The sequence below is a fragment of the Hoplias malabaricus genome, chromosome 12 (genome assembly GCF_029633855.1).
Source record: "Hoplias malabaricus isolate fHopMal1 chromosome 12, fHopMal1.hap1, whole genome shotgun sequence".
Lineage (NCBI taxonomy): Eukaryota > Metazoa > Chordata > Actinopteri > Characiformes > Erythrinidae > Hoplias > Hoplias malabaricus.
The window spans coordinates 12,426,326-12,447,799 of record NC_089811.1 but is presented as its reverse complement, the minus strand read 5'-3'; the positions used below and the strand labels follow the sequence as shown (position 1 = coordinate 12,447,799).

General features: G+C 38.3%; 1 protein-coding gene across 2 annotated transcripts in view; it reads left to right on the top strand.

Moving 5' to 3' along the window:
• The window catches only part of lypd6b (LY6/PLAUR domain containing 6B), a 36,656-nt gene extending 17,708 nt beyond the window's left edge, over positions 1-18,948 (top strand). Inside the window, exons 2-6 of one of the 2 annotated variants that reach the window (XM_066641125.1) lie at positions 518-641; positions 15,660-15,789; positions 16,087-16,185; positions 17,016-17,146; positions 17,439-18,948. In XM_066641125.1, the coding sequence (XP_066497222.1) occupies positions 15,684-15,789; positions 16,087-16,185; positions 17,016-17,146; positions 17,439-17,615 (513 nt within the window). In that variant the 5' untranslated portion in view covers positions 518-641; positions 15,660-15,683 and the 3' untranslated portion in view covers positions 17,616-18,948. Of the gene's footprint in view, positions 1-517; positions 642-8,770; positions 8,845-15,659; positions 15,790-16,086; positions 16,186-17,015; positions 17,147-17,438 lie in introns of those variants that run through there. The other variant, XM_066641126.1, reaches the window with a different exon arrangement.
• Positions 18,949-21,474: the final 2,526 nt, after the last annotated feature.

The following is a 21,474-nucleotide window of genomic DNA, read 5'->3' as shown; positions in this document are numbered from 1 at the left end:
CTGATCTGGATAAACGGTTACAGACAGTGAATGAATGAATTAATTCTTACCCATAATCTCATAATGAGAATTAATATGTTGACTAGATTCAAGATGTTTTCACTCATTAAGATGTTATTGCAATGTTAAATGCAGAAAATAAACAGCATATTACAGTTACTCAGTTTACAGTTACTCAGAGTTTGAGAGTCTGCCCAAACATTTGCAAACAACTGTATATTTCCTCAGCTGTGCTACTGATTCTCACCAACCCCTGGGAGGTCAAACATGAGTCTAGACTGTCCAGGCCTTCACAGCAGGGGATCTGCTTCAGTTCCTGCAGCCCCTGACCACATCTTTTCATTAGCACGCTATTGTCCCTGGGGGCTTGGGGCTTTACGACACTAAAGTCTGCCCCCTGACTCGGTCAGCACAGACAAATGAGAGAGAGAATGGGAACACTTACGGAGCGGTCATATAAACACACAAAAAAGGCCCTGTGGAGTTATATCTTTGATTTATTTCTTTTTTCTTAAAGCTCTCTCTAGTTGGGCCTGTGGGAAGAGATGAAAGAAGAGTAACACTTCACTTGCTTCACCTGATGAGCTCAGAGTGGACACATCGAGCCTCATCTCCCACAGGATTATTACACCTTATAACAGGTAAGGATCATTTTTAAAGCAGAATTAATTCATAATCTAGGTGTAGTATTTTTTGATATTATCTTGTTTGATTTTGTCCTAGGTATCCTAAAATATTTTTTAGCGTAGACTTTATTGGCAGCAAGTGTAAGGGGCTACTGGCATGCTTATGTAAGCAATTCTGGTGTAAATCATTTTTCTTTGGGAAAAGTAAGTGGATTGCATTTTAAAAATGCCACTGTTGCCTCTATGAACTGAAATGTAGCCCATATATTTTAACACCATGTCATAACTAGATTCCATTCTGTCTGACTCCCTTTGCTACCGTAACAAATACCATGCTTCTGTAAAGAATATAAGCTAGATGTATATCCTTGTGAGGATTCGATAGCATTCGGTCACAAAATGTTAGTGAGGTCAGGTACTGATATTAGTTAGTGATAAGTTCTGAATCATAAATGCCACTCCAGTTCATCTCACAGGTATTGGATGAAGTTCCATCACTCCAGAGAACATAGTTGCACTGTGTCGCAATCCATCACATTTCTTGAGGGTTTTTTTTACCTCTCATGACAACTGGAATTGGACATGCCAGTTTCAAACCCATCCTATTAATTCCAAGCAACCTATATCATTCTTTGCTTTTCTATGGAGATTATAAAAGTATCAATTTAAGGAAAAAGACGGGCCGGGGGTGGGGGTGGGGAGTTTGATTGAAGGTTTGTAATGCTGACACGGTGGGATGTCTTAATTTTTATTTTATCCATTTATTTTTATGCTCATTTGTTGTTTATTACTCAGTTCTCTGGAGAATTTTCTTTAAAGTGTTCTAGTTTTTGTATCTGCACCTGAGACAATTCATACATACACACACACACACACACACACACACAGACACAGACATGTTAGAGCATGGTGAGTCATTAAAAACATCCCTGGGTTTGGAGTATTAAGGACGATGAGGGTGTTCGTGACAAAGTCTTATATTTTTGGTCCAAATGTTTTTGGCTTTTCCTACTCAAACTGAAAAAGGATCGGGTGAATCTCTCTCTAAATAGGGGCTTCCCATAACAACAACTGGGTGCTGTAACCACTAAACCTGATGCTCTTTTAAGTGATGGACTCTGTGCCAAAACATTCAGGAATGTTTGGGAGGTGAGCTGTTAAACCTGGTGAACCAATACAATGGAGCAACTCAATTGCTGGGCTTCAGTCCAGGTCTTTAGTAGTGCATTTACCTTTGGTTTCATAGCATTGTATGCAAAGGTTGTATGCACTCATTATCAAATTACGTTTTGTTCAATTTCTTTAAAAATGTTTTTTAATTATCATTAAATTTTACCTGACTTTCTCCACAAAATGAGTCATTGCCTGTTTCAAAATGTAGCTTGATCTGCTCCAAACACAAGATGCTACCAAGCTTTGTTGGTGAAAGCTAGCATGTGCTTCTTTCAAGACATTCCTTCAAACAAAAAGCTTTGCTGCTATCAAAATGTCCATATTTGCTAATAATGTACTGTATGTTGAGGGAAAATATAGTACAATTAACATCTGTTTGACTCCCACATCTTTTGGAAACAAACTAGGAAAACTGAGATGCTAAAACTTTACACAGCATATACATGATAATAGCCATATTTGTTAGCAGACCAATCATTTTGATTGTAGTAACTGTAGTTATCCCATAATTTTGGTGTTTACATCATTACTAGAAATGTGGAAATAATCAAAATGAAGAAAAACTTTTCTTTGAATAAGCAGTGGACCTCCCCCCTGATCCTGTCTGTACACCTCCAGCTTCAAAAGACCAGAAATAACCTCACGCTTGAGGTTAAAAAAAGAAAAAAAACACGTCCAGTGAATAGTCCTGAAGCCCTGAGGCTTAAGTCTGTGTTACCTGAACCAGTGGAGGAGGGCGTATCCTCCAGCGTCTGCTTGAAAACACACTTTACCCACTGCCCTTTACAGAAAAGAGCTGCAGATTTCTATCAAAACAAAGTTGTAAATCTGTCACTGGCATCACTCTTGGGTGAAAAAGCTGACAAAGCAGCTTCTAATACCTTGTTGCTGTGTCTCTGCAGTTCAACTCTGGTTTAGCTGATGTGAAAAATTGTGGTACATGCAGTGGCAAGTGCATTAGTAATATTCAATTTAACACTGCCACAGTGAGTCATCGTACACTTCATTTATGTATTTCATATCTAAAAGCTGCTAGGGAAAGGTGAAAAGTTGTGTCCATTTATGTACATCACAAACTACATTAGCAGGTCTTAAACACTGATATTAAAACTCAACCTTTAAAAATTGTAATGGTCACAAAGATATACTATATTTCAATTGTATGTTAGTTTTATAGTAACACTTTCAGTAATTCTTTCAGTTTTGGTTTAAAGATACTCACATTCACAGTCAGTGACATATAATCACTTCCAAAAGAGTGAACCTTTTTCCTGTGTTATTGTTCCCAACAATTGGTTGTATATCAAAACATGTTTGAATGATTCCTGTCACATAACTACATCAGTAATCCATCAGTTATGTAAAGTCTTATAGCTGCGTTCCATTTGAAACATGATATCTGATCTGAGTTCAGAATAGGACATTTCAACTGGAAGTTAGATTTCCTACTTGGAAAATCACCGACCTGAGTACAGAATTCAAGATGACCCCCCAAACATCAGCGCTGTGTAAACACAGTCATATCAGTTTCATACACTTTATTAATGCTTCTATATATTTGTGTCTCTAAAATCAGTCAGTACACACTGTAATATCCATTAGTTTATAATATCCATTATTCCATGAGTAAAATGTTGTATAATATCCTTTTACCAACAGGTATCACTAATGTTTGGGTATCGGGAATGAACTAACAATAAAAACCTAGGGCATATGTTTTTCTAAATGTTTAACAGGAATTCTGTCAGCTCGGCAGTAATGTCATTCCCAGCTCTGACATTCAACTTATGAGGTAAATAGAACACGGTATTTGTTTCGCTCAAGAAGATCAAATCCTAGTTAAATGTAGCTTATTTTAGCTAGCTTAGCATTGTATCTACCTAGATGCACAAAGAAATAAAATGGATTGGGTAGGATTTCAATTGAGTGTTTTTAGATTTCCAACTAAGGCATGTCTGTGGATTAGAAGTTTTACTACAGTAGTTCGTTCATTCATTCATTCATTCATTATCTGTAACCGCTTATCCAGTTCAGGGTCGCAGTGGGTCCAGAGCCTAACTGGAATCATTGGGCGCAAGGTGGGAATACACCCTGGAGGGGGCGCCAGTCCTTCACAGGGCAACACAGACACACACACACATTCACTCACACACTCACACCTACGGACACTTTTGAGTCGCCATTTAGTACCAACGTATGTTTTTAGACTGTGGGAGGAAACCGGAGCACCCGGAGGAAATCCACATGGACCCGGGGAGAACACCCCAACTCCTCACAGACAGTCACCCGGAGTGGGAAACGAACCCAAAACCTCCAGGTCCCTGCAACACTACCTGCTGCACCACCGTGCCGCCCTGCTACAGTAGTTCCAGATTTTAAATAAATTGTACGTGATCAGAGTATTAAAAAACTACACTTGCATTCATTAATTCACAGAAATAATAGGCTTTGAAGGCCATTAGGATTCCCAGTCTATTTATTCATATGCCATTCAAAGAGTTAATGACATTGAGCTTGAAATGAGCCATGGACTTATTGTGATTTCTGAGGCTTTAATAGGAAAGATGTTGCCCAAATGAGCACCGCCACTGTAAACAGTAATTAAGCATCCAGCTCATCGTTCTTTAATAATTACCGCATGTGATGCAATTCCACAGCAGGGTAATGAACACGGCCAAGAAAAACCTCTTTCTCGTGGAAGAAATTGCTTCATATGACTTTAGTGCCAACAAATTAAGATGCCTATTTTTCTAGGCTTTAGTGATTATTGCCAACCAAAAGCAAAATTTATTAACAAAGGCTTCTTTTCCTGTTTCAAATTTGTTCTCTAAATAACTGGTTGGTCTTAAGTTTTGCAAGAATGTTATCCAACTAGAACATTTCTCCTAAGTCCTAAGTGGAATAACCAAGTGCTGTAGAGTTAACTGTCTCCTGCTTTAGCACATACATCTGTAACCTCATGAAGGGTTGCATTACAATGAGTTTACTCATTTAAACCATGAGATATAGAATAAACTCTGACTGATCTCTTAATTAGAGACCACTATCTTGTAGGGGTTGGTGAAACAAGGTTCTTGTTAGCCAATTTCTAGCTGCTATTGTTTCTAAGCAAAATAAGTTTTTTGGACCAAAATGATGCAGTGATTTGATGTGGGAGATGCAGTGACTTCATGTGGGTGACCTGCTCTGTGGAGTGTAAAATATTTCCTTCGTGAAATACAGAACAGTTGGATTCTTCTGTTGCAGTTGGATGCACTGTTTTGCAAAACCTGCCTCTCCTTAACATTAAGTTTAGATAAACTACTGTCCGTCTCTGTAGAAATGAATGACACGCAAACAAAAATTTTTCCCTGATCACTAGTGCTATGATCATAGTGTAAATTTGGTTCAACTTTATTATAGATTAGTTTAATCTCCATCCACTCTGCAGCATTTAGAACTGGTCCAGAAATACCATATCAGTGCAGTCCTAGATGCAACCCTGGCACTTGTACAGCATCTACATTTGGTCTTCTATTTTAGACTGATTCTTTTGTCAGTGATACAATGACCTAAGCATTCCAATAACTACAAGCTTGTGTATGAATCTGGCAGTGGGTGGAGTTAGGTAGTTATGGTGTTAGTGGTCTGTCAGCACATCAGCTGTTAAATATTCAGTATTAGAACTTTTCACACTGTGAGAGAAAGGTCCACTTCCTCCTCTCCAAAAAAGAATCCAGTTGGCTTTCTTTATATGGAAGTGTATTTTCTGGCAGGAAGGCCATTCCCCTGAAGGCAAGGCATGCCAGTTTGCTGGTGAGTTAGCATTCTCATTCATAAATGAGCTTGTGTAGTCATTCATAGTCATCAATTTTCCAATATCAGTACCTTACCTCAGTAGTATTCTTTTGTTTGAATGCCATTACATCCTCAGAGCAGTGTTCAAAGATCTTGTCTGAAGCCTTCACAGGAGGAAATAAGCTGTTACTGCAGCAAATGGGGAAAATCTACCTGTGAATAACCTTTACTCTGGGAATTTTTTAAACTTTTTTGTCCATATGATGTAGATGTAGATTTTTTGTGTGCCTATCACACAAAACATAAGTAGCTACTAGTGATGCACTATAATATTGGAATTATATCAATATCGGCAGATAGTTGCTTCTTTAAAGATTATTGGCACTGGGCCGATGCTTAGATTTTGCAGCTATTTCAAACCGATAATTGCTCATGCTTTATTTTTATTCTAGATGAATCTGTGGAAAAACATTGTTAGGCTGAGATTTTTCCAACACTGACAGTGTGGCAGAGCACAAAGGCAGGCTTTCTTATTTCTGTATTACTGTATTGTTAAATAGTTACTCTGCTAAAGGTCCACATTATTTACTTTAAGATAAGCTTATCATTTATTTTATTGTTTGCTTACAGAGGGTTGAAAGCTAAAATATTATGGGAATAAATGTTACATTTGCGTGTAATATTAATCCAGAGTATCTTTCTGTATTTTATTATAGTGTATGTTGGCATCAGCATATATGTACATGTAAAATATTGGATTTCGGCATTGGCTCAGAATTCCCATGTAATTCAGTGTATCCCTAGTAGTTATGGATGGAAAGAACTTATAAAACATCACACCTAAAATTATCAAAGTTATCTGAGCATAAAAAGTGTTTTTATGTGGAAACCTATTCAAAAGATGGTGTGTTGTAAATGCTAGGAAATTTTAAATGCTGTAGGATGCTTTCCGTGATTCAGCTCCAAGCTTGTCGGAGCACCAGGAATGCGTGAACCTCAAAGGATACAATAAAACCCTTTCGAGTGAAGCATTTACAGATGGCTTGGAGATTGCACATGCATATATTTACTGTTGCAGCCTTAGGGGATAGAAAGAAGTAATTATACCCTTGTGCCCTGGGACATCACTGAGAGATATTTGTCAATAGATTTCATCAGTGTTCTAAATGTTCTTAGATGCTTATAGTTGCATTGCATTGTTGGTAGCAGTGTCTTTAGAGAAATGAGCTAAGCCATGGCAGTTTATTAAAAACAGTATTGTATTTGCTGGACATTTGATCAGAAAGCCATATTTTGCTAAGACATTGTACTTGTGGTCACTATGATTTCAGTTTATTGGGTGATATGTTTTCTGTTATTTCCTAAGGAGCATTTTTTCTTTAGCATTCCCTCACCAAATTTGACAGACCCCTGTGAAACCCAAGTGGTCACTTGCCACCCAAAAGAACAGAAAACCTTCAGTCAGAGTCATGGTGGGTCCATAGGTATGCACCTTTGACATGGCACAAGTTGTTCTATTCAGTTCTGGTGCCTAGGCACTGGAAAGCATCTACTGCAATATTTAAGGTGGAATTATAAATTAATAAAACAAGTTTTAAGCAGCTAGAATGTAACTGCTGCACTATTTAAGGTGGAACAGACTGCATTCTATTAAGAAGCTTAGGGCCCAAGTATTCTATTTGTCTTCTTATTTACTTGTTTTGGATTTTCCTCCTAAATGTGTACCCTAATCTTCAGCCACTTTCTGTCAGGAATCTGCATTTAAGTGCAGAACTCCCTACTGTTTGCTTGAATGCACTAAATTCCCTTTGGTTACATCTGTATATAAGTGCTACAAAGTATGTGAAGTGTGTGTACAATCAGGTGCTTGACTCCAGGCAAACCTCTGGATCTCTCCTGAGCTGGAAGCCTATAAAACCCCTTAAAATGGCCACCCTCCAGCTGGGAGCATGTTTGTGACCAATTATGGCTCCCCATCCTCTTCCTTAACTGTCATGGGAACTGTTCTTATTCACTCTAAAGGGAATCCTGGGAAAAAATGCTAACATCTTGATTCCTGTTTGGAGAGTGGAATGCTGATGTAGTTACAAACACGTATCTTACCACCGTAAGACGCCTAATCAGACTTATTTTACCTTTCCTAAATTCAGTGATGGGCTAAACTCACCGGTCAACATGTGCTCACATCTAATTCCATTATCTTATATAAGCCTGAGTAAAAGCTGTTAGTGTAGAAACAAGGAAAATATTCACTGTTAAAGGTAGCATCAATGATTCTGGGGAAATGCTGTTCCCTCTGATTTGTTTACAGTCAGAAGCTCTGCGTCTTTTAAGGCGGAATGGTATTTTTGAGGAAAGAAAGCAACTGTTGTTTGTAAGTTTTATTAACTGTTTGAACCACCACAGAAACTCAATTGTAACTCAATGTTTAGTGTTGTAGCATTTTTGGACTCTTAACTTTTATGCAGTTAGTATTCTCCCAAATTTAGAATCACTTCCACCTTAAGTCATGGAAAACGGAAAAGAAAATGCACCCGTGGAGCATGGATAGAGCAATATCCTCATCTCTTTTCATGATATTTATGATATTCATGATATTCTTTCTGACGTCTAAGCACCTCCAGGTGCATTTTCTCTGCCGTTCTCAGGGGCTTTGTAAGCATGTTGGACCTGTTTTCAGCATGCAGACAGACTGGAAATGTGGCAAATTGTGAGGAAATATATTCTCAATTTTATATTAAAAAAGTATTTTTTTAATTAAAATTAACCATTAACCATTAATACCCTTCATTTCAAAAGAAATGTTCTAAAGGCAGGTTTCCACATACATTTGGTCACATAGTATAAATTACATTGTTGTCTTAAACCATTAAAATGTGCAAACCAAAAAACCCAAGTTTAAGGCTAGCTGGATAAGCAATAAATCCTGCTTTAGGAGATAGGCCCCAGATCATTTAGATGGTAAGAATGGCCTGAACATCTCCCTCCCCCACAAGTTGTGTGTGTGTGTGGGTGGTTGAATGGTGATTACCTGGGCCGAACTGCCCTAACACTTCCGTGTTACTTCACAAACCGGCCCCCCAGCCTCCCCTTAAACTACTGCAGTCATCCAATCAGAAGACTTTAGGGAAGGGCTAAAGAGGAAGCTTGCTCTCAGGAATTTTTATCTTCATTTGAAATCCTGAGTCAGGTCAATCAGCAACTTCCTGCTCTAAACCAGACCTTCTCCTCCACTTGTTCACTTGAGCCTTTAATCAACTACATTAAGGTAAGGTCTTATGTCTGTTCACATGATTATTAAAGCTGTGGAATGATGCTGAATGGGTTAGTAGGGGTTTGTCATCTTAGTCTTGTTTCAGGTCTTGAGCAATGCAGCAGCAAACCAAGCTGATCTACAGAAACCAATCAAAACTGTGGACACGCCTACATATGAGACTTACTTACTACATATGAGACTAACTTTTCATTATGTATTAGGGAAGGAAATCTGGTTACAGATGGATAATATTGACAGTAACACCTGTTCACTCATACAATAACCAAAGATGTCATAAATAAAATCCAATATTTTGACTAGTACTAGCCCCAGTGCATATCTGTTAGTGATCATTTAGCTAGAACTTAATGTATTTGAGGATATTATGAAAATGTATCTTGTTTGTTGCCATCTTACAGGATAATTTCACTGAGAATTGTGTCCATTATTGAGGTGCTAGGCTGGACAGCTGACGTGAAGAGATTCACACCAAAGAATTTAGCACTAGTGCAGATAGCGGAGCAGGAGGTGTTACTTTCTGCCTCCAAACCAGTCAGTCAACAAGTCATCCCTAGCTGATTTACATTTGATTCAGTTTTAGAATCTGCATGGAAGACTAATATCCAAATAAATATTGGTCACAGTGGTATTCCCTCATTTGCCTCTCTAAACTACTCTTTGGAACATTTTTGTTGGTATTTGATGGCTTTAACACGAGCGCTTTAAGGAGGTCAGGTACTGATGTAGGATGTTTGGTTCTGGATCACAAACACCATTCAAACTCACCCCAAAGCTTATAGATATAGCTCTTTAGAAAACAGTTCCACAGCTTCGCAGCCCAATGCTGGTAGGCTTTATATCCCTTTAGCTTACGTTTAGCAGTGAGTATGATGTCTTTAGGAAAATTATAGAAATAGCCTGGACATATTGTGTATAATTCTGGTTTTGTAAAGATCTGTTCAGTTTTGTCAATGCTAGTTGATGTAATAGCTGTATACATTATGTTCAGCTATGATAGCTTTAGTTTCTGAAAGTTAAAGTTTATAAGCTTTCTAGTGCCAAACTAAGAAGCCCAGTTAAGTCCTATAAAACTTTGGAGGGAAGTTCAAACTTGTTAAGGTCATATCTCTCTTACATTCCCTTGGCTGCATCCAGCCCACACTTCACAATCCACTCTGATTAAAGATAGCTAGTAAAGTGGTATACGTTTCAACATGAGTACTATGTCCAGGGAGTGTTCCTGCCTTGTGCACAGTGATTCCAGGTAGGTTCCAGATCCATTACGACACTGAACAGGATGGGAAGTTTCAGAAGATGAGTTGATCTCTCAGAATAATGATCTCTCTGTGAAAGTGATAATTTTGTCAATTTGCCAGGGCATTTGCTGTCCTAAGATTTGTTTTGATTTATTTATTTAAATTTTTTACTATAAAAAAGGCTTTCTGTCGTAAAACTACAGCAGAGTTTATTTTTGTTTTGTTTCTGAGTGGGGTTGTTTGTTTTTGGCAATGTCATACTCTATTTTACAGCTCAGAAATATATCCTGCATCGTTCAGTTTGACAGGATTCAAGATTTTATATCTTTCATCATCATCCCTGTGATATCAGCTACACCTGCTTATTTTGGCTAATAATCAGCACTTATCCAGACATGGGCAACAGAAGAAATATTTATTCAGCACAAAATTCATGCCAACCCCAACAATATATTCCAGACTGCGTGTATTTTTTTTCTCTCCCTTTCAGTATACATCATCACAAAAGTGTTACACAATGTTAAACGGTTGTTTGAAGGAGTATTCAGCTGTAGCGTGTGTTTCTTCAGTCCAGTCTCTGCAGTGGAGTGTACAACCTCTTCACCTCTGACTGGTTCTAGTATAACGACATGTATGAGAAGTGTGTAATCTCAGTAAGCTCTGGGTCCTACAAGTGAGCAGCAGAGCATTGAAATCCTTTCTGAATGGTCACTGTGTCCAGCCTTAATGATTAACCTCTAGAGTGACTGTGCAGGTGACCACGGCGATCTAAAGAGAAACCTTTAAGTGCAGACTTGGCAAAAAAGGCCTAGTGTGCTGTAACAGAGCTTGAGGTTTACATGAGACAAAACATGTTTGGTAGTTGTTGCTTTTTAACATATAAACAAGGAAGTATTGGTGGATTTGAAGAAACTTAATATTAAGAAAACATTCAGAGTGTGTTTTAAACTAAAGGTGAAATAAGGAGTGCTTATCCGAGCAGAGAATCTAACCTCAGTCTTCAAAAAAAATAAGGCAGAGTTACCCACTATGCTGAATCAACCACTGCTTTTTATCAAGAGATGAAAATATGACTTTTTTCTATTTCAAAAATTTTGAGTTTCAGCCAAAACTGAGTGCATCAATATGGCTTTCAAAACAATTTTTGTTAAGTAATATTTGTATTTGTTTCTTGCATATTAGATGTGTATATGTGCGTATGTATTGTGTCAATTTCTGACCATTCATTTTAATTGATTACATTTTTTAAAAAACTTTAAAGGTGTAACAATCTAAATCGTGTATATTGTATGCTAATTAATATTGACTGTGCAGTTCCTGCTTCAAATTGTATTTGGAGGGAAAATAGATTAATTAATACAAGACAAACTTGACCAACTACCAGAGACAGCAGCAATATCCATAGCTTTCTTCGTGTTTTTCAATGGTCTTTGTACATATGCAAAGACACATTATACAGATTAAGAAATTATGAAACAGCAGTCCAGACTTCTCCTCCATTATTCGGGTGCCACGCTGTTGAGGATAGAAACAAAATGCAACAGGAACTAACATTTGGACTAATTAACATGAAATTGTAGCATGTTTTTGTAGATATCAATATAATTTAATATAAAATATCAAATAATATGGCAGACAAAAATCAACATTGATGCTGTGTCACTTGCAACTTGCCACTAAATCACAGCTACAGATAACCTTTTCTCATGGGAAAGGACTGGTCAGCTGAGAGTGTGACTTTAGGGTTTTTTGCTTTGCATTTTGTGGCCTAGAGGCATTTGTGTGCTATATTAGGCTAGATTTGTTTCAGGATTTGATTAATTATTTTTTTCTCTCTCTCTTTCTCTTGTTATCCATGCTTGCATTTTCCACTCATTTTAGTAGCCAGTTTTAAATCACATTGGTACTGTTATTATCTCTCTAATATATACTGCTGTCTTATGAGGTTTTTATGATTGAAATGACCTTTAAATATTTTTATCCTTGCCTTAAAATTGCTAAATTACTAGTATAATAATGTATGGAAAACCGTTTAACTTAACTGCTCATTGTTGTCATTATTAAAGTTTTTTATTAGCTGTTTTCGATACCACATGGTCAGTTTTCTTACTAAAGTAGAAATGTAACAAAGTAAAAAATCATACATTATTGTATCCTGGTCCCCAGATGTCCCCAGACTTTTTTTGGGCAGTGTTTACACTTAGCTCTATTGCTCGGTTTATTTATTATATATGATATTATCAAGGCTTTTAGGTCTAAGTTAATCAAAGTTCTTTGATAGAGTCTTTTTTGAGCAGGTTCTCATGACCTCATATAGCACTTGTTCTTTATTTAGTGATATCCTGAGCACACACATTGCCTTAAAGAGCTGATACAGGTGCTGCACATTGTGTTTGAATACTGCGCAATTAGAAATCTTTGAAGATATTTTTTGAGATATGTTATCGGGCCTCTTTTACTCTGTAGTTTTCTTAGAAAAAAATTTATTTATCAAGTTGAGATCAGTGATATCATTCATAGCAACTGCATCCAAAACAAAACATGACCTAAGCTATGTATTTGATTGCAAGAATGAGCACTGATTGACTATGGAAGGACGTCAGAGACACAGATGTTAATGATGTTACTGGTGAGTAATAAGGCTTAAAATGATAAGACGTTTTAGGGCGGAACCCTACTGGGTACACACGGTTTCCAGTTTATTGAGTATTCCTACTGTCCCTCTATGTACCTATATGTCTTAAACATTTTATCAGAAACCCCTAAATGTACATTTATAAAAGTGGCCTCTCAGTTGACCCCCCCTTCTTCAATGGAAAAGACCACCACATGATAATCTTTGAGCAAATATGTTCCCACAGTGGATAATACTGAGCACAGTGGTGAAACTGTCCTGCTAGCATTGAAGTGTGTGGGACAGTAGTATGTCTATACGTAGTTTATTACTCCTCATCATAAACTTCAACCCCTGTTTTTTATTAGTACCACTGACTTTTCCACCCAACTTTCCTGAGATGTGTTGCTGCCATCAAGTTCTAAATAAGTTTTTTTTTTTTTATGAAATGGTCCCAAATATTATTTTGGAATTGAGGTTGTGTATACTCAAAAGTTGGTTGACCCCTAATAGAGTTAATGAACTCATCTACTTTAAGTGCACTCATTTGTGTTGCACTGAATGTTTTTAATCTTTATAGAAAGGCAAGCAACTTAATAAGCTGTTCTGGAGCTTAATGGCACAATGCTCACTGCCAATTGTACATTTTGTAACCTGTAGCTTGTCCGAGCTAGTACACTGTTAACTACTGGATTTTTAAGAATTTTTTAGAGCCGTCTCTTGCCTGAAGGGCACTTTGTGAGGTCAGGTGAGGGTTATTTACATTATTTGACATGTGGTGTCTCTCTTTTATTGGTATTAAGTGGTTCAGAGGAAACCTTTAGTGCTATCCTGACCTTAACCTATTAAATCACTCCAGTCTCCCTACTCAATTTATGCTCGAAGGCCATTAGTCAGTGCTTGAAAGAGACATATTGCAGGTTGATATACGTTACCCAGTTAATTCACTTAAAGCCTATTATGAAAATACATGTACTAAATTTGTATAAGTCCTGAGAATTTTAAATTAAAAATCTTTTACCACTTCTAATTATATTATAGTGCTTTTCCACCGCATGGGTCTGGCTCTTCACAACTCGACTTGCACACTTAAAGCTTGTTGCTTTTCCACTAGCAGGGCTCTCCTTTAGAAATGGGGCCGGTGATGTCACAAAACCCCATCTCTCAGGAATTGCGGTAAAAAACAATGGCAGCAGTAAGGTTAGGCGCTGTTTACTCATTGTGTATTTGCGTGCTGTTTTAGTTTTTTGAACTAAACATGGCTCTGCGCACCATTTCTCACAGATCAGTTTTACTCGTTGCATGTTCGGCTTTCACTGTAAATTTGCATCAGCCATCAGCCTAAGGAGCATATAAACCTCTTCAAAAGACCTCGAGGTAAAGTCATGAGTTGCCGTTTTGTGTCTGATAAAAATAAACGTGAAAGCTGCTGTAACTTAAGAGATTTTACAAGCTGTGAGTTTGTGCTGGATTTGAATGAGCTCTGCATTTTGTGGTGATTGACATGGCTCTGGCCAATCAGCTCTCGGCGGGTTTACACATCACCGTTTAGTACCTATTTGGCATGGTTGGAACCCCAAGCAGGCTGGGACTGAAAACCTACCTGCTTCCAGAGGCCAGGTACCAGATTTGGTCAGTGGAAATGAAAAAGAGCCGTGCAGAATCGCGTAGAGTCATGTAGGTTCCGTGCAAAAAAAAAGTGCCATTAGTGATGCGTAATGTATATTCATTCGTTCATTCATTCATTATCTGTAAGTGCTTATCCAATTCAGGGTCACGGTGGGTGCAGAGCCTACCTGGAATCATTGGGTGCAAGGCAGGAATACACCCTGGAGGGGGCGCCAGTCCTTCACAGGGCAATACACACACTCACACATTCACTCACACACTCTGTGTAATGTATATAAGGAAGCTAATTTTAATTCTGCTATAAACTTAAAAATGTGCCACTAATTTTTGTATTTCATTTAAATTTTTATTGTTTTGTGCTGATTTGGGTTTGGTCACTGAATTTACAGTTTTAGAATTTTATTTTAGAGCAGAATATGGTGGAACACACTTCAGTTTTCTGCTGATCGATGCTAGATTTTGTAAGATGTTCGACTGCTCTTCTAAAAGTTTTGTTGAAAAGTCAGTTGTTTTACCCTAGTATAAAAGTCATTTCTAGGGTATGAAATTATGCTGCTCTGGTTATAATTTATTGGAAAATCACATTTACACAGTTTTAAGCCATTAAGTGTGAAAATAATTTAGCCTTCAGAATGCTCTGGATGATTTTAGATATGCAACGTACCTCTATCATTTTCCTTACATACATTTTTCATTTGCCAATTCCACTTGTCAAATAGGACTCAATGGCACCAGCCTGGGAGTGCGAGGACAAGCACATGCTTCACACCAGAAGCCAAGAGAACACTAGTGGACAGCACATTACACTTGGAGTATTAAACTCGTTGAGTTTTTCTTGGAGACCTCCACATTTTTCCTTTGTTCATTATATTTATTCATCCCTGAAACCCATACCATGTCTGAGGGAATATCTTGCTATGAATGTGCTGCTATTTGAATCTGTGTGTGTGGAGAAGAAGAGTTCATTTCTGTACTTCTTCAGTTCTGCATAAACAATGTCTGTCCGACTTCTAAATAATCACAGTCTATGGTCTTAAATTTCTGGAGATGTGTGCATCAGGCTATTCCGTAGCGTACGGAGTAGGGTTCACGTCAATGCGTAGCCTACAGCATAGGGTCGACGCAGAAGTAAATTAGGCTTAACTGTTCAGGTCTGCAATGCCAGCAAACATTGCCATATAGGCTAATAGTGTGTTTGTGATTAGCAGTCTATCATATCTTGGTATTATTTAGAAAATCTTAGAATGTGTCATAGCAGTGGCCTTGAGATTTTGAAAATCATTTGATATAAATCTGCATTTGTATTCACCTTATTTCCTTTATCTCAGGTGTGTACACAAAGTTCTGTAAAGATGGCCATCCCCACAACCATGTACTTCATCGTTGCTACCAGATTTCTTTTGGCTGTGGTGAGATGTGACAGCATCAACTTCTACAACATCAGACCCCCTGTGGATGGTGAGTGAAATATATTTTAACCCATTAGGGACTTTTAAGACACATAAGCCTCAATATAGAGTGCAGGTCCAATTCTGTTAAAATACACTTTATGTCCATAAATATTTGGATTCACCTTATAATAAGTAGAATCAGCCACTTTAGGTTAAACCTATGATGAATGTTTAAGTGTATGTGTACGTTTTGTATGAACAAAGAACTAAGCTCAATTCCCAATACCTGGAGAGGTATAAGTGAGTAAAATAGTATTGCCATTACAGTGTGTTCATACCAGTAACACAGACATCATATCTGCAGCTACTCCGTTCCCCAAGAGCTTCAAGTGCTTCACATGTGAACAGGCCTCAGATAACTACAATTGTAACCGCTGGGCAGAAGACAAGTGGTGTCCACAGAGTAAGTGACCAAGTCTATAAGGATTTCTGCATGCCTGTAAATTGTAAGTAATGAATTATTCTAAGCTGAACCCATTATTGACACAGGTATGTTATTGTCAGTGTCATATATCCATATCCAGAAGAAAATATCCATTAGTCAATGGAAAACACTGGAGTAGCCACAAAGAGCCTAATACAGTGGTTCCCCAAGTTTTCTGCAGTGCCCCCATTGTAGTAGTATATTACAATATGTTTGAGCCCCATGACAGAAATGTACAGGTTTTTGATTTCAAACTCCACTGGAATTTATTTTAAACATTGTTTTGAAAAAAGTGGCAAATCACCTAATACAAATGAAATGCGTCATTCATTTACCTTGCTGTTCCCCCAACCCCCCCACCCCGGCAATAGTGCCATGCCCCCACACCAACCCATTTTCGGATCCAATGACTTGTGGTCAACTTCCCCAATGTCAAGCATTAGCTAGAAGGGTATTAATCCACCCACATTGGGATGTGCTCATGGAAGCTGTCTTCTCAGGGGTGATGGTGCCTACCACCCAATATGTTTGGATGTATGGTGAGCATCCGTATTTGACCATAGTTATGTCCTTATTGTTGAATGCCATCAAATCCTTCTAGAAACATCTATTGTGACGCCTGCCCACAAGACTAGGAGCTGTTATTGCAGCAGCGAAAAGTAGACAGATTACCTATTATTATCCTACATTTCACTAGAAATTTTGGATGAGTAGCTGTCTATGAAATATAGGCTATGGGGTCCCTGCTTTTTAATTAATATGTAAATTATATGTAAAAATAAAACAGAGGCCTGCTTTCTCTTTCACAGATACACAGTTCTGTATGACAATACATCACTTCGGTCACCATGGAAAAACCAAGTTTGTTACAAAAAGGTGTGCGGCATTGGAGGACTGCAACTCAGCAGGCTGCCAACATCATGGAAACACACACCATGTTGTGAGTACACACACACACACCTGCACAACATAAATTTTACACACAGTGTTTACATATTCAGACCTGTATTCTAAAGATGTATTCATAGAAGAAGGATTAAACATTCTTTATATTTATTATTAAATAATGCAAATTGCAGAATGAAATTCGATATTATAAAACATATATTCATTATAAAATACAATATTTTCAAATCTATGTATTTAATTGATATGTAAGTCAATTAAATCAAGTCAATTTAAGCACTGCAGGTTTGATTTTGGTTTATGATCCGTCTCTTGTTCTCTTTCAGGAGTGTGTATCATGTTGTGAAGGCATGGCGTGTAACGTGGAGGTACCCACTAATCACACTAATGCAGTGTTTACACGGAGTCAAGCCTACAGTTCTGCTGCCAGCATCGGTCAGACACGGAGTTACATTCTTGCCGTCTTTCTTGTTCTATCAGCACTATTCGTTTTGGGACGGTAAACACAGGGCCAGCCCATTCTGCACTAAATCGAATGGGGCTATAAGCCCCCAACATGGGAAAAGCAGGAACAACAGTAAAGCCAAAAGTTTGAAGGCAGCTGTGAAGAAAAGAGCTTCCAAAAATGCTGGAAAAATGTCCCAGGTTGAGTTGTGATGTTCGGATGTCCTAATTTGGATATTCCAGATATAATATAGGGGATACCATCCTATTGAATTTGGACTTTCAGTTGGTCACAATGATGAACCCAAGCTTTCAAGTATGTCTGCTGAGTTTGGAGGTGGAGTATGGATTTTCCAGTATGGAAACTTCACAATCAGGAAAGCTTGAAAAAGAAATGGCTTGATTTTTGAAGGATGTTGTGATGTTCCAGTATTAATATTCAAACATAGACCATATAAAGTGCTAGTTTGTTTTTTAAAAATGAGGACAAATGTACTCAATAATGCAAGATATAAATAATTCCAAAAAAACTGGATGTAAATTCCATGTAAATTTGGAATATTGGTTGGTGCCAACCTGTTGACGTTTCTAGTTGGACATAAAGACAACAGCCTTCAAGAACACTAGAAATATATCGTATTGTGCCCTCAGTGATGGACACATGGAATATGGATGGTGCCAACAAGTCGGCTTGTTTTTAGGAGTTGGACATGAGTACAGAAGCCTTCAGAAAGGCCGGAAGAATGTCATCCCATGATGGACATATGGACGTGACCAATGGAAAACAAGAGGCAGTCCCACTGACCTGAGAATTGTGCCGATGGACGCGGGCGTCTAAGCCATGAAATCAAGCAAAGGGGCTATGCCAGAGGAATCATGGACATTGCCAATGATGTGTGGTTGCCAGTCACATGCTAAATAGGAAGCAAATTATTTAGCTGTGAGGGGAGTAGATTCATGTCATTAATGCTTCGTTAGATTTGTATTGACCAAACTGAAGTCTGCAAATAAGACTGAGGGGTCCTGGGGTAGACTGGCCTTCCCCAGTGGCTCTCGGCCCAGAGTCCGTCCAAACACCATTGAAAGTAGACGCTGAATGTATTGTCATAGCTTTCTAACCATTGAGGGATTCTTCAGAAGCGGTTGGTTCACCAACTGAAAGAATCTGGATGTCAGTAGACATTTTAACATTTACAGATTTTGACTTTTAGAAATCCATCAGGATGTCAGTGAACACTTAAACATTCAGCAATGATGTTTTCCTTTAACAGCACTGTGAAAATATGAGTGAGTCGATTATGATACTGGTGACACAATGAGTGAGGAGATCTACTTTTAAAATACACTGAACAACTGCAGTTCTACCAAGAGTAAAGCGAGTTTAATGGATTTAAAGGATTTTGTCTTCATTATTTATGAATAACAGAATAAATTTGGCAGAAAATGAAACTTTGGCTTCTTTGAGTCCTTTGTGTAATGAGTTTAAATCTTTATTTTTATTGAGTATTTAACTTTGCTCTCATTAGTGGTTCATCCATCGAATTGTATTTACAACTAATGTCTCTAATCGTCTGTTCAGGGTTGCAGTGGGTCAAGGCAGGAACACACCTTGGACAGGGCAACAGTCCAACACACTGTGTCACACATTCGTCTCTCACACACTCATAGCTATGGACACTTTTGCACAGACAATTGACCTACCAACGTATGTTTGGGAACACTCTTTAAGGTGGAATGAAAAAAAGCCTTAACTTTTAGTAGGCTGTGGACACACAGGAAGATTGCAGAACATTAAATAATGAATTAATTAATATTATGAAACAATTTATTAATGCATTTGCACAGTAATTTGTGTATCTGGAGCCCACCCACTCACAAGTGTGAAACAAGTCCACCCAGTCAGTTTAAGGCAAAAGACATGGGGTAAAACAATCCGATCTGATTTTGTGCTCAGGCAAATTAGAATTGTAATGTCTCCTTGTCTTAGCATCTCCAATTACAGCCTTGGACCCACAAGCAAAGGTGGGGTTAAGCTGTGTAAAACAGACATGACAAGATCGGAGACATGAAAAAACAGTCAGAACAAGAGCAAAAAATTGGGAGGACCGAGACAACAACTAAAACAGAGCTTCTGTGTTCCTTTCCCTCTCTTTGCCTCATAGTGTGTGTGAGCTCTGGGTGAGTTGGGTGTGGCTCATTATTAGTTAAAGGAACAGGTGCTAAATCCGGCTGTCCTGAACAGGGCTGTTTAGACAGGAGGAGGACACTGCTGTGGTGTTTGATCTTTGTGAAATTTCGACCACTTTCATCAAGACCCCTGGGAGCTTGTGGAAAAGGGGTAGAAAACCTAATGTAAAAGCTGATCTGCTGTCAGGATTGAAAAAAGTATTCTTTCAGGGCGTGTGGGAGGGCACTGAACCAGAGAACCTCTCACAGACAGTTACCCTTTTATAGGATCAAACACATGAGCCTGGAAATGTGTGGCAGTGCCACTACCTGTTGCACCACCTAGCTCTTATTTTTCTTCATTGGATTTTTTTTTGCATTCGGAGAATGTAAAAATGTCTTTTGGATTCAATCTTTTGAGAAAAATTGTCATGACCATTGAAAACTGCAGGGGGTTGGCAAAAAAACTTTTAGGCTGAAAAACTACAGGCAAGTCATGTCACACTGGAGAATGGTTTTAATAAATGTGCCTCATACATATATTAAAATTTTCTTAGCCATTTCTCAGCTAAATGTCATGGCACTCTGTGAAATGACATTGGAACTCACTTGAGTTTGGTATGTTCTCCCCTTGTCCTCATGGGTTTCCTCCCACTGTCCAAGAACACACGTTTGTAGGTGGATTGGCGACTCAAAAGTGTCTGCAGGTGTGTGTGAATGTGTGTGTATTGCACTGTGAAGGACTGGCGCCCCCTCCAGGGTGTGTTCCTGCCTTGTGCCCAATGATTCCAGGTAGGCTCCGGACTCACCTCGACACTGAACTGGATAAGCCGTTACAGACAATGAATGTATGTTCCTATTTGGGCTTAGTAATTTTCATCATTACATTTAAAACTTTTTTTTTAGTTTCACAATGTTCTGTCACACTAGATGTGCCTGCAAAATGAAAGGTCGTCTGTGTTTCGCTAAATTAATCCCACAACACCTCCAGAAGGCTCAACAGTGAAGTCTGGCATCCCTGACCCACCCCACTTCAAGCCAGTTTTACAGTCCTACCTTACCCTTTACCATCAACAACCATAAATCCACACTGGCCTCCCTGGTGTCTATAGCTGTACCTAGCCCCATTGGCACCGTTAAAGCATGCTCAGTGCCACCAGTTCCATGTAAAATTTACGTACCGGCGCTGCTGCTTTTACCACTGCATCCTTCAATCCTGACAAAATCATCTCTCAAAAAGTATCTTGTAACCAGACAAAGTCCTTCCACTATGAGATGATCTTTGAGTGAGTCAATTTAATACAAAACCAGTGTTTGTACTTTAGAACCCCAAAGACCCCTTACAAGGCTGTAGGACTGAATGGGTTAAAAAATGCCATACAGTGGTGTATATGTTTTAGGCCATCACATCATACACTCTCAGAAAAATGGTACGATAGAGTTACATTATTGTCACTGAAGTGTAAATGTAACTTTAAAGGTACAACACTGGCGTTAAAGTCCAGTTGTGTTCCCTAAACGTACATAACATTCTGTTCTACAGAAAGAGAGGTAAATATTTGTAAGCTTACACCTTTAATTATAGAACTATGTAAAATAAAAGAACAAAATAGGGGACCATAAGTCCTGGAGATGAAATAAGGCATATGAAATCAAAAAAATTTTCAAAGATACAATTAGAATCAGGTTACAGTTATGTAACTAATTATAGGTACTGAATATGTACCCTTGAGGGTAACACCACAGTGACAG